At 62.7% G+C, this 12,783-nt stretch overlaps 3 protein-coding genes across 6 annotated transcripts; 2 read left to right on the top strand and 1 right to left on the bottom strand.

The window, feature by feature from the left end:
- The first annotated feature begins 115 nt into the window (after positions 1-115).
- On the top strand, positions 116-3,265 carry PMF1 (polyamine modulated factor 1). Its single transcript, XM_074928861.1, has 5 exons — positions 116-289; positions 395-500; positions 1,325-1,425; positions 2,155-2,350; positions 2,651-3,265. The coding sequence occupies exons 1-5, from the start codon at positions 150-152 to the stop codon at positions 2,702-2,704; spliced, it is 597 nt and encodes a 198-aa protein (XP_074784962.1). The 5' UTR covers positions 116-149; the 3' UTR covers positions 2,705-3,265.
- A 106-nt stretch (positions 3,266-3,371) lies between these two features.
- On the bottom strand, positions 3,372-12,451 carry PAQR6 (progestin and adipoQ receptor family member 6). Of its 3 annotated transcripts, none has more exons than XM_074928854.1 (8): positions 12,357-12,451; positions 11,085-11,193; positions 10,716-10,843; positions 9,542-9,952; positions 9,216-9,312; positions 8,955-9,099; positions 8,549-8,820; positions 3,372-3,587 (listed from the first exon to the last, which is right to left on the bottom strand). In XM_074928854.1, the coding sequence occupies exons 2-7, from the start codon at positions 11,133-11,135 to the stop codon at positions 8,558-8,560; spliced, it is 1,095 nt and encodes a 364-aa protein (XP_074784955.1). In that variant the 5' UTR covers positions 11,136-11,193; positions 12,357-12,451; the 3' UTR covers positions 3,372-3,587; positions 8,549-8,557. The 3 variants fall into 3 exon arrangements, with proteins under 3 accessions (XP_074784955.1, XP_074784956.1, XP_074784954.1); XM_074928855.1 differs by lacking the exon at positions 3,372-3,587 and having other exon boundaries at positions 8,152-8,820; positions 9,542-9,668; positions 9,747-9,952; XM_074928853.1 differs by lacking the exon at positions 3,372-3,587 and having other exon boundaries at positions 8,152-8,820.
- BGLAP (bone gamma-carboxyglutamate protein) lies at positions 5,576-6,553 on the top strand. Of its 2 annotated transcripts, none has more exons than XM_074929236.1 (4): positions 5,576-5,668; positions 5,950-5,994; positions 6,101-6,167; positions 6,311-6,553. In XM_074929236.1, the coding sequence occupies exons 1-4, from the start codon at positions 5,608-5,610 to the stop codon at positions 6,438-6,440; spliced, it is 303 nt and encodes a 100-aa protein (XP_074785337.1). In that variant the 5' UTR covers positions 5,576-5,607; the 3' UTR covers positions 6,441-6,553. The 2 variants fall into 2 exon arrangements, with proteins under 2 accessions (XP_074785337.1, XP_074785336.1); XM_074929235.1 differs by having other exon boundaries at positions 6,308-6,553.
- Positions 12,452-12,783: the final 332 nt, after the last annotated feature.

Raw genomic sequence — 12,783 nt, 5'->3', positions numbered from 1 at the left:
GGGGGGAGCGCGGCGCTCCGGGCATGCGCAGTGGGCAGGGGCGGGCCCAGCGCACCCACCAATGGCAGCGGCGGTGGCCAATGGGCGAGGCCGTCGGGCGGTGGCGGCGGCCAATGGGCGGCGGTGGCGGGGCCGTCGGGCGGCTGGAAATGGCGGCGGCGCAGAGCGGCGCTGAGGAGGCGGCGGCGGGCGGCGGGAGCGGCCCGTCCGTACCGGCTGCGCCGGGCCGCGCCCAGGTGTTCGCCGCCGTGGTGGACACCTTCCTGGAGAAGCTGGTGGCTGCCGGGAGGTGAGGCTCTTCTCCGGGAGAAGCGGGGCCTGGGCCGGGCCCTGCCGCGGGGAGGCACCGGCCCCCTGCAGTGACCCCCCCCACCCCTCCCCTCCGGTTTTGCAGCTACCAGAGGTTTGCGAACTGCTACTGCTGCTTCTACAAACTGCAGCCCGAGATGACCAGGAGCATTTACGACCAGTTTATATCCCAGCTGCAGACGTCCATCAAGGTGAAGGAGGAGGCGGGGGCTCTCGGGGCTGTGCGTGCCTTCGGAGGGGCTTCGCGTCCTCGGTGTAAAACCACTGCGCTGCTTGAGAGTAAGGGTAGCAAACACATTTCTTGAACGGCAAAACCAGAAAGTTAAGATCGCTCCCCAGGGACCCTTCCAGACCTCTCTGTCTTCCCCACAAGGAGCTGTAGAATCATTTAGGTTGGAAACGGCCCTTAAGATCATCGAGTTTAGTTTAGTCTGGAGAAGAGGAGGCTGAGGGGAGACCTCCTGGCCCTCTACAACTCCCTGCCAGGAGGGGGCAGAGAGGGGGGATGAGTCTCTGGAGCCAAGGCCCCAGCGCCAGGCCCCGAGGGAATGGCCTCAAGCTGCCCAGGGCAGGGTCAGGCTGGCTCTGAGGAAGGATTTCTGTGCAGAAGGGGCTGTTGGGCGTTGGAATGGGCTGCCCAGGGCAGGGGGGAGTCCCCGGGATCCCTGGGGGGGTTGAAGAGTCGGGCTGAGCCAGCGCTGAGGGATCTGGGGGAGTTGGGAACGGTCAGGGGGAGGGTCATGGTTGGGCTGGAGGAGTTTCAGGGGCTTTTCCAACCTAGACGATTCTGTGAGTCCAACCTTAAACCTAACGCTGCCAATTCTACCACTAAACACTGTCCCCAAGCGCCTCGTCTACATGTCTTTTAAATGCCTCAAGGGATGGTGACTCCATAGCTGGTGATTCCCAGGACATAGCCTTCATCCAGGGAAAAGCGAGGGCTCACCAGCAGGATGATGGCTGTGTCAGTTTGGTTTGGGCCCTGCTGAAGCCCTGTGGTGTCCTTCCTTCCCAGGAGGAGATCCAGGAGATAAAGGATGAAGGGAATCTGGAGCAGCTCTTTAATTCCCTGGATAATATCGTGGAGGAGGCGAAGAACCGGGAAGAGCCTGCATGGTATGGGTAGTCTTGTGGAAGGCGGTCTGGGGGGCGTGTGTGCGGAGGCATGTTCCTTCAAGGGTGAAAGTCAGTTCCCGTGCAATGTGTGGGTCGTGTTGATGTGTCCTGTAGGCCTTTATGCGGCAAGGAAATTTAAAAAAAAAATTTAAAAACCTTAACAGCAACGTCATTTCATCGAAAACAAGTTTTGTCTGCGCTTCTCTGGGTCACATATCTGTGCTTCCTCAGCGCAGAGAGGTTAGTGCTGCTGAGGCCAGAGGGAGGTGAACTCAATTCTGAATAATTTCAAAGGCTGAAGGCGTCTTTTAGCCACGGCTGGTGTTCTAATAGCCAAGCACTTCTGGCTGGGCTGCCTTGCTCAGGGCCTCAGCACGCACTGGAAGTTGGACACGCCACCTTTTGCCCGCCCTAAAGCCAGGCTGGGTCTTTTAATCAAAAAGTATCATCCCGCTTCCTTGTTTCTGTGTTTGGGGAAGTTAATTACATCCTGCCTGCCTCCAGGCCTCACAGAGGGCAGAGTTTTGGGAAGGTCTCCCCCCGTTCCCTTCGTGTGTGGCGTCGGGAGGCTTTAGACACGTGTGTTCTAGCTGTCCTCGAGCATCCGGAGCTGGAGGAGCCGGTGAGCTGATACATTTCGGCAGCAGAACTTTCAGTTGAGGTGTTTGAGAGCAATTGTTGTGCAGGATTGTTGCTGGCTGGTGGCTTCACATCCCAGTTTGTTCCCAGGCGTCCCAGCGGAATCCCGGAAGAGGATATTTGCAGCGCCATGATGCCGTATCTCTGGAAGCACAGGGCATACCTGCAGAAAATCCTAAAGGAGAAGGAAGAAGAGAACAGGAAGGTAGCGGAGTCTGTGCTTGCGGGGAGGGACAGGATTGCGGAGCTGCAGCAGCTGATAGAAGCTCGCAAACGTGCCTGGCAGGTAAAAATAAACAAATAAAAAAACCTCTTTGCAGCATCAGCGAGCAAGAAACACAGTTCTGTGGCTTGACTAGCAAATGGCTGTGCTGTATTTAAGCTCTCCACTTCCCAAAGGCCTCACAAGGAGCCACAGAGTGCTGCTGGAATTGGCCTGGGCCTTTCACTGGAGGTCTTGGATGTTTTCCTCTGTGCGTGGGGTGGGATGTTTCTGGGGGTGGGATGAGGGGGTCATGTTCCTGACCGCTGGCATCTGTGCAGAAAAGCACTTTGCTGAGTCCAGTGGCGGTTGTTTTCCTTCCAGGCAATTAGTAAAGAGCAACAAGAACTCCTGGCGACACTCAAGGAGCCCCAGTGAGGATGGGGGGAAATCCTGTGTGTGGCGAGGGGGGGGGGTTTATCATCGTGGAAGCGGGACTCTGCGCGTGGCGGACGCAGCCTCATCTTGTCAGGCCAGAAGAAACCTGCAGCGGGACTGAAAAGCTGCCGGACTTGCACAATTTGATCAAAGTTTGTGAAGAAATAAAAAAGGAAGCCATCAGGATCTTTGGAAAGAGATGAGAATTTCCTATTCCCCACTCGGCTCAACAGGGAGAATCCTGACAGCCAGCGCCTGGCTGTGGGCTCGCACGCTGCTTTAGTGCGGTGATGGGCCTGATTCGGGCTGACTAAAGCCAAATTTGTGACCTTGATGGTATCTTAGATGTGTGTGGGAGAAGAATCAGAGCCTTCTGCACAGGAGTGAGGGGCCGGGGAGCTGTAGCACATGGAGCCTGCGGGTGGGGAAATGCTGCTGTAGCCCTTTGCTGCCACAATCGGACTTTTTTGCCGCGTTCGTTTTCAATATCCGTGATTTTAAATAATTATCTGCCCCTGGCCCCTCAGAAAAAACATGTCAGCAGCTGCTTTATTGCCTCAAGTTCCTCGTTGCTGTTTATTCTTTTTTTTTTTTTTTTCTAGTTATTTTCCAACCTGCCCCCTCCCAGCAGTGAGGGCGGTTCTCCGGGGACCACGGCGTGGGGGAGCCGGGGCCGGGCCCTTCGTGTGTGTTAGAACCGCCCTGCCTCCATGGCGTGGGCTCGTGGCGAGGGGGTTGAATAATTTTCCTGTGAAACCCCCGTGTTGACTCCTAGAACCAAACATTTGGGCTCAGTTTCACCCCACTGGAGCTGCTCTTCACGGCCTCGGCAGGGGTTCAACAGCCAGGGAAGTTGGGAGGAGGAAGTTGAGTTGAGGAATCCCTGCGAGGGAGGATTTTCTTCAAAATGAAGGAAAATGGATTGTACCAGCCCTGGCGTGGCCAGCAGGGACAGGGGAGGGATCTGAGCCCTGGGCTCGGCACTGGGGAGGCCGCCCCTCGATTCCTGGGTGCAGTTTTGGGCCCCTCACCCCAAAAAGGCCATTGAATGACTCGAGCGTGGCCAGAGAAGGGCAACGGAGCTGGGGCAGGGTCTGGAGCACAGGTCTGCTGGGGAGCGGCTGGGGGAACTGGGGGGGTTCAGTCTGCAGAAGAGGAGTCTGAGGGGAGACCTCCTGGCCCTCTGCAACTCCCTGCCAGGAGGGGGCAGAGAGGGGGGGTGAGTCTCTGGAGCCAAGGCCCCAGCGCCAGGCCCCGAGGGAATGGCCTCAAGCTGCCCAGGGCAGGGTCAGGCTGGCTCTGAGGAAGGATTTCTGTGCAGAAGGGGCTGTTGGGCGTTGGAATGGGCTGCCCAGGGCAGGGGGGAGTCCCCGGGATCCCTGGGGGGGTTGAAGAGTCGGGCTGAGCCAGCGCTGAGGGATCTGGGGGAGTTGGGGGGGGTCAGGGGGAGGGTCATGGCTGGGCTGGAGGAGCTTCAGGGGCTTTTCCAACCCGGATGAGTCTGCGAAAGATCTTTCCTCTGGGCTGGGTGGGTAATGAGGAGCATCCTCCTGAACCTGAGGAGGATTGTGAGCGTTCCCACACCACATCTGCTGAGGGCAGCGAGTTCTCTGCTCACCTGGGAGAGGCTGTGCCCCGCATGGTGGGGAAAACAAATTCTGAGAACAACAGTGACCATTTCCACCACGCACAACCCTCTGTTTTCAATTACAGGCAGCCAGAGCCTGCGATTGACTGACTTAGGCATATTTTCCTTCTGTCGTAAACAAGCCTTCCCTCGCTGCATTATAATCTAAATAAATTGGAGCTGTTGTTGCCCCGGTCTTGGCTCCCGCTGTGTGCGCTTGGCCCGCGTGCTCTGTATTTATGGGTTTGTTTGACAAAGGCTCTGGCTTCAGCATTTCTCTCCTCCTCCTCCGCCCCAAAGCCTCCGGTTCCGCTTTTCAAGACAGGGCTGGGATTTAGAGGATCTGAAAGTCGGGAAAGTGGTCAGGATCCCGAAGAGGAATGTCACCCCGGGCGGCCCTGGGAGCTCCTGCTGCTCGGAGCCTTCCTGGAGTTAAACGGGAGCAAACTGGGGGTGGGGGGAGCCCCCTGAGTGCTGCTGGGGGCTTGTGGAGAGCGGGAGGTGAAAGGATGGACGAACTAGAGATTCGGCTCCACTCCGCCTCCGCTCGGTGCCTGAACCGCACCAGCAAAACCCTTCTCGTTCTTACAAACCCCTGTTTGGGGGTGTTAAGGGGTGCTGGGTCTCTTCCCGAGGCCTCGTTTCTGGGAACCGGCGCTGCCCGGGTGAGATGTGGCACGGGAGAGCGTGTGGAGACCAAGGGCAAGGCCAAGGGGGCCTGCTTGGCCTCTCACGGGCACGGCCACCAGCCCTGGCCAGGGGCTACAAAGCCACAGGGAGGACGTGCTGGTCCCCGAAGGAAAAATTGGCCCCCGCGTGCCCGTCGGGCCTGTGTGGAGAGGAAATCCCCACAGGTTCTGTCGGGAAACTCTCCCAGCGTGGCAGGAACCCTGCTGGGATCCAGCGGTGGGAACTGGGCCAGAGCAGTCAGCCACTGGGGAGGGCAGTGAGGAGTCCCACCAGTGCCCCCCAGCTCCCGGCCCAGTTAGGGACTGGGAACTTCGTGCTAGGGTCCAGCCCCAGTTAGGGACTGGGGTGCTGCCAGGCCGGCAGGGCTGGGCCCAGCCACTGGCCCAGGGCCGCGTTTCCCTCCCTGCGGGCTCTGGCTGGTCACGGGGGGAACCGAGTTCACCCCAAAACCACAATTGCCGCCTGTGCTGGCGGCTCCGGCCGCGGCGGATGTGCTGGAAATAGCCCTGGCGGGGCCGCGGGTCCCTCCTCGCCCCATAAAAGCGGCCGGGGAGCAGCGAGCGCAGCGCCCGCGCGGAGCAGCACCATGAAGGCCCTGGCCCTGCTGACCCTCCTGGGCCTCCTCGCCCTCGGCCTCTGCCGCAGAGGTACAGGCTGGGGGGGCCGGGGGGGCGATGGGGACGGTGCCCCCCAGGAGCAGAGGGGCTTGGAGGGAGATTTGCGGAGCCTCGGTGAGGGGAGGGCGCGGGGCTGGAGCAGGGGGACAGAGCTGGGGGCTCCCGCTTGGGAGGGGGCTGGGTGAGGGGGCACAGCACAGGGGTGAGCAGGGGGTGGTGGTAGGGGGGTGTCGAGACCCCCCCCAAAAGGAGCAGCAGGGTGAGGGCAAAGCCTACGTGGGGTCTTCCCGAGTCACCCGCTTGTCCCTCAGCTGCCGACCGCTCCGTCAGCGCCGACGACTCGCCCAGCTCTGAAGGTGAGTGTCCACGGGGGGGGGAGGATTCATCCCTGCTGCCCCCGGGACAGGGATGGGGGTCCCCCAGCCCTCTCTGACCACCCCCTCCCCTACTGTGTCCCTGCAGCCTTCATCTCCAAACGCGCCAGCGCCGAGCTGGCGCGGAGACACAAGAGGAATTACGTCTATGACAGGTAGCGCTTGGCCCCCCTGTGCAGGGGAGCGTGTGTGTGTGTCCCCCAGGGTGACACTGGCGGGGCCACACGTTCCCCACCCATACGGTGAAATCCTGGAGCCGCCCCCACCCTCCTCCTCATCCCTCATCTGTCCCCAGCAGCGTTTACGGGGTCGTGCGGGACCCGCTGGAGGCCAAGCGAGAGGTGTGTGAGTTCAACCCCGCCTGCGATGAGCTGGCCGACCACATCGGCTTCCAGGAGGCTTATCGGCGCTTCTACGGCCCCGTCTGACCCCCCCCGGCCCCCCCAGCCGTGCTGCAGCCCCCCAGGGGCACCAACTCCCACCCCACAGCCCTGCTTTTACAGCCCTTTCTGTTAACTGTGGAAAGAAATAAACGCACAGATGGTGGAGCCAGATCGTTCCTGGGCTGAGGGTGCGGGAGGGAGGGGGGGGGGGCAGCGGGTGTACCCCACCTCATCCCCCCCGAGGCCCACGACCTCCCTCTTCTTCCTCTCCCAGCACCCAAAGGTGTCCAGCGCCCGGCCCTGGCAGTGATGAGCCCAGCGCTTGCACCGTTATTCCAGTTTGATTTAAAGAAGCAAAGATGCTTGGCCCAAGCGCAGGGTTACTGGGGGGCTGCTCCATGTGCCCCCCCCGGAGCCCTGAGCCCATCCCAGCGGGCGGGTTTCCGTAGCAAACCACCATTTCAGCAAGACTGGGGCTGCAGGGGGAGGTGGGAGGGGGAGCTTGAGACCCCCGAGACCACGGCCCGGGGAGCCCGGCCCTCCCTGCACACCCACCACACACACGGGGGGGGGCCTCGTGCTGGGGGCTGCAGGGCTCTGTCTCTCCTCTCCCCCCCCCTCAAAATCCCCTGCAATGCTACTGTGGGGTCCCTACCCAGGGGGATGAATCGCCTCTGCCCCAACTTGACCTTCAGCACAGGCACAGCCGCAGCTCCGGGGGGGGGGGTTCAGGGCAGGACCCCCAGCCCACGCTGCCTGGCTCAGCTGGGGCGCTGCGGCCACCATCCTGTCAGGCACTGAGCCCTGCCAGCCCCCTGCACCCTCACCTGAGCCCAAATCCCAGAACCCCAGACTCATCTGGGCTGGAAAAGCCCCTGAAGCTCCTCCAGCCCAACCATGACCCTCCCCCTGACCGTTCCCAACTCCCCCAGATCCCTCAGCGCTGGCTCAGCCCGACTCTTCAACCCCCCCAGGGATCCCGGGGACTCCCCCCTGCCCTGGGCAGCCCATTCCAACGCCCAACAGCCCCTTCTGCACAGAAATCCTTCCTCAGAGCCAGCCTGACCCTGCCCTGGGCAGCTTGAGGCCATTCCCTCGGGGCCTGGCGCTGGGGCCTTGGCTCCAGAGACTCATCCCCCCTCTCTGCCCCCTCCTGGCAGGGAGTTGCAGAGGGCCAGGAGGTCTCCCCTCAGCCTCCTCTTCTCCAGACTGAACCCCCCCAGTTCCCCCAGCCGCTCCCCAGCAGACCTGTGCTCCAGACCCTGCCCCAGCTCCGTTGCCCTTCTCTGGCCACGCTCGAGTCATTCAATGGCCTTTTTGGGGTGAGGGGCCCAGAACTGCACCCAGGAATCGAGGGGCGGCCTCCCCAGTGCCGAGCCCAGGGCTCACATCCCTGCCCTGTCCCTGCTGGCCACGCCAGGGCTGGTACAAGCCAGGATGCCATTGCCCTCCTTGGCCCCCTGGGCACACTCTGGCTCATTCTCACCCCCCCAGTCCCTCTCTGACTGGCAGCTCTCCAGCCACCCCTCCCCAGGCCTGTAGCCCTGCTGGGGGTTGTTGTGGCCCAAGGGCAGCCCCCGGCATTTGCCCTCAGTGAAACTCAATCCTCTCTGTCTCCAGCCCTGGGGCCCGGAGCCCTCAGCTGCCACCCAGCACCCAGCACTGGCCCCACCGCTGCACTGGGGCCACGAACGCCGCAGTGGGGTCCCCAATACTGCACCTCAGCCCTGCTGGGCTGTGACGCTCACACACACAGACAGACAGACAGACACGGATCCCCAGGGTGACTGTGTTGGACCTGCTGGGAAACAGGCCCGGGCAGGGGTCAGGGATTTGGGGGTCCCAGGCCTTGGCTGGGCACCTCCATGGGGGGCTGCTACACGGGTTAGTGCCCTCCCTGCAGTGATAAGAGTCATTGGCTGTATTTTAAAAGTGGGGAAACTGAGGCACGAAGAGGGAGGAGAGGGATGTGCAGCGTCGCTGGCTGCAGAGGGACCGGGGAGGGGGGGAGCACCTCATCTTATGACACCCCAAGACACCCAAGAGCAGGGCTGAGGCACCTGAGCCCCTCACCCTCTTCTCCCCACACTTGGAGCCGCAGAGGAGCTCTGGGGGTGCCAGGACGTCTGGGTGCCCCCAGCCCCGCCACTCACCCCGCAGTGTCACGGGTCCCTACGGCGCCCAGCCTCGGCGGGGACTCCCGGGGAGCCGCCAGGCGCCCGCGGCAAGGCGGCGGTGAAGGCGCCGATGATGGCGGCGTTGCCCAAAAGGGCCAGTCCGGCCGTGCCGAAGGTGCCAGGGAGCCCGGGGGGGGGCAGGAGGCCCCGCAGCCAGGCCCAGCGCGAGCACACGTCGCTGAGGACGGCTTCCAGCTGGAAGTGGGTGCCCAGCACGGCGCAGACGTGGAAGAGCTGGTGGCTGTGTCCTGTCAGGGTGAGAGGCCCAACGGCACCCCTGGGTGCTGGGATTCCTTGCCCAGCTCCCGCTGCAAGGGGTTGCTTTGGGGACAGGCGCTGTGGCACTGGGAGGCACTGGGAGGCACTGGGACCTGCTGCTCACCGATGTAGTCGAAGCGGCCGGGCGCGAGGCGCTCGGGCAGGTGGGATGCAAAGAGGAAGCCGGTGAGCAGAGCGAAGAGCAGGTGGTAGCAGTACCCGGCCACGGCCTCGTTCCAGGAGCAGCTACTCCAGAAGCAGAAGAGGAGCTGCGGGGAGGAGGGTGAGCAATGGTGGGGGGACACACACCCAGCCCACCCCACCCCTGGAAGCGCCCCGGGACCCCCATGGAGGTGGCACCCTGCCCCGGGACACCCCGACTCACCCGGTAGAAGAGCGGGATGTTGTCGTAGAGGAAGGGGTACACGAAAGCCGCCGTCCGCAGCACCTTGCTCAGCCGGGGACGCTCCAGCTCAGGGAAGCTGGGAAGGGGGAAAAGGGAGGAGGAACTGAGGAGGGGGAGTTGGGGAGGGGGGACACAGACTACTGTCAGCCCCCACAGCGAGCACCCTGCAAGCTTTGGGCCAGACCCGTTGTCTGCACAAGGGGATCCCCCCCCAGACACCCCAAAGGAGGAAACATCCAGCCCCAGTTTCCACCCAGCTGCAGCTCTGGTGCTTTTCTGGTGCTTTTTCCTCCAACAAAACATACCGGGAGTAGCAGGAGAGGCCAGTGCAGACAAAGGAGTTAAAAGCAGCCACGGGGACAAAGTAACGGTGCAAAACGCCGCTGACCCAGGGGTCTGGCATCGCGTAGGCACCGTAGGCAAACGCACAGCCTGCAAGAGAAAACAAGGTGGGCAGTGGCTGCCAGTCCCTGTCCCCATCCCTGCGCCGGGGCCCCCGCAGCGGCTCACCCAGGCTGTAGAGGCTGAGGGCTCCGTAGTCACAGAAGTAGCAGATGTGGCGGGCGCGCGCCGACATGGAGCTGAAGGTGTGGGCGCAGCTGGAGGCGAAGGGGTAGAGGCAGACGAGCAGCAGGTAGATGAGCAGGGGCCAGTGGTGGGGCTCCCGGCAGAAGTCCAGGGAGGAGGAGAGCACCAGGAAGCGCCACACGAAATACCTGCGGGCACAGGGGTGAGCTCCATCCCCGGCCCTATCCCCTGGCCCTGTCCCCATCCCTGTCCCCACTCCCACCCCCATCCCCTCCTCATCGCCACGCTTGGCTTCGTCCCTGCTCCCATCCCCACTCCTGTCTCTGTCCCACAGAATCCAGAATCATTCCGGTTGGAAAAGCCCCTCGGGATCAGCGAGTCCAACCCTCAGCCCGACTCTACAAAGCTCTCCCCTACCCCACATCCCCCACAGCTCATCCCAACGGCCCTGAAACCCCCCCAGGGATGGGGACTCCCCCCTCCCTGGGCAGCCTGTTCCGCTCTCTGACCACTCTTGCTGGGAAACATTTTCTCCCCCTGCCCAGCCTGACCCTCCCCTGGGGCAGTTTCCAGCCGTTCCCTCTTGTCCTGTCCCTGATCCCCTGGGAGCAGAGCCCAGCCCCAGCCTCTCTGCAATGTCCCGTCAGGAGCTGCAGAGAGGGATGAGGGCTCCCCTCAGCCTCCTCCTCCTCACACTGAACACTCCCAGCTCCTTCCCTGCCTCCTCACAGGATTGATTCTCCAGCCCCTCCCCAGCCTCGCTGCCCTCCTCTGCCCTCGCTCCAGCCCCTCGAGATCTCTCTCGGATTGAGGTGCCCAAACCTGGTCCCCCTTCCCATCTCCATCCTTTTGTCATTTCCTTGTCCCCGTCCCCTCCCCGTCTGTGTCCCCATTCCTGTCACTATCCCATATCCCCACGCCCATCACCATTCCTAGTCACGTCCTTCCTACCAGGTCGGTAAGAAGTGTGTCCAGATGTTGACTGTCTCATTCGTCATCTGGAAGGAGCTGAGGACACAGTCGAGGGCTGAGCTTGTGGGGTGTCGGTACCCTGACATGATCCCGTCCTCCCAGAAGATCTGTGGGGGCAGCGGGGCTGGTCAGAAGACACATGGGGGGGGGGGGGGGCAGCCCCATAGAGCTGCTCTGGCCTCGCTGTGGGTGGGGAAACTGAGGCAGGGTGGGCTGGGAGCGTCTCACCAGCTGGAGCAAGGCTGGGTGGGGACCCCCAGGTGATTTTTCCATCTTGGATGAGGGAACCAGAGGGGGGGAGGAAAACCTGGGGGCAGAGCCCCCCCCATCACACCCAGCCACACGTACCCGAGGCACCTGATGGACCCTGAAGATCTGCGGCAGCTTTATGGTCAGCATGGCGGGGCCGAGGCGCTCGGGGCTAGAGGTGTCGGGGCGCTGGGCCACAGCCCATGGCCTGCGGAGACGGGACAGGGACCACTGGGGGACGGGGCTGCAGGAGCCGGGACAGCCCCCCGCTCGACTCAGCGGCTTTTTCCAGGGATGCGACCGGCAAAGCTCCCCGCTTCACCCCTCCAGAGAGCCACGGGGAGGGTGAGGGGGCTGGGGGGGTGATCTGAGCAGGACTGGGCCCCCCAGGCCCAGGACAGGGGGGGCATGATGGGGTCACAGGTCCCAGCAGTCGGGGAGGGGCTGCAGCAAAGAGCCAAATCCTGCCCTCATCCCCTGCCCCACCACGTCCCAGCTCCCCGCGGAGGCTCCTGACCCCATTTACCTGCTCTGGGGTTGTCCTTGGTAGAACCAGGCTTAGGACCAGGCCACCACAGAGGGGGAAATGCCCTGCGGACACCCTGCAGACCCCCGAGCCCTGGCCCAGCCACAGAGGTTTACCCAGGGGCCAGAGTGAAGCTGGACACAGAACTTGGGGGTTGGGGGTTTCCTCAGTGGAGAAACTGAGGCACGGCATGGGGAAAGCAGCCCAGCAGCATCACAAGGGGAGTCCTGAGCATCCCCCAGCCCAAAACTCACCCAGTGGTTTAGAAAGGAAGAGAAAAAGGAAAAAAAAAAAAAGAAAACAACCCAAAAGGGTCCGGAGACACCTCCCATCACCCTGCGCGGAGCAGGAGCGGAGCTGGCGCGGAGCGCTGGTGGGACGGAGGGTGACACCGTGCTGGGCCTCTCCCCCTCGCCCCCACGGGCCAGGGATCTTGGCCCCACGGCTGCCACTTGCCACCTGCCTCCCCCAGCCGCATTCCCGGGCTGCGGCAGCAGAAAGCGGCCGGAGGGTCCCTCCCCGGCGGACGGGGCAACCGGGGCCTCTGCGGGGGCTCAGAGGGAACTTTTTGCTGGACACGCTGCTGCCTGTGGCTGAAATCCCCCCAGAGTGCAAGATCCCGCTGCTCCAACAGAGGAGGGACTACTGGAAAGTGGCTCTGGGCATCAGATTTTAAATGCCAACGAGCTCTTTAGCCAGGGGAGCCGAGTGCCAGGTCCACGCAGGGACCCACAGCAAACACCCACCCGGTTACACCATGGGGCCCCACGAGCGCTGCAGAGACCTGGGAGGTGGGAAAAGGTGAAGAAAGCAAAATTAAATTTGGGAAAAAATTCCCAGCTGACCTGAGAGCGTCCTGCTGGCACAGGGAGGGCTGGAGGTGGCTCAGGCTCAGTCCACGGAGCAAATGCCAGCAGAGGCGTCCGCGGCGCGGCGGGATGGAGCCGCCGTCCGGGAGGTGGAGGGCTGAACCGTGAGCAGGATCGGTGCTGTCCAAGCTCCCAGCGTTTGGGATTTATTTACTCCCCAGAAGGTTCATGTTCCTGGCTCAGCACCCCAGGACGTGCAGCTCAAATCCGCAGGCGCCGGGGCTGAGCTGCACCCAGGGCTCCGGGGCACCGGCCGAGGGGGGTTTCTCCGGCCGGTGTGAGGGTTTGGGGGTCCCGTGAGCCTGCCTGCAAAGGAACCTGCTGGATCTACACAGGGATGCAGGTCCCGGGGCTGAAAAGCCCCTCAAAATAACCCGTGTGAAGCGCAGCAAGCCCTGCGTGG

This window comes from Athene noctua, chromosome 29, assembly GCF_965140245.1.
Source record: "Athene noctua chromosome 29, bAthNoc1.hap1.1, whole genome shotgun sequence".
In the NCBI taxonomy this organism is placed as follows: domain Eukaryota; kingdom Metazoa; phylum Chordata; class Aves; order Strigiformes; family Strigidae; genus Athene; species Athene noctua.
This window is presented reverse-complemented; position numbering and strand designations above follow the sequence as displayed.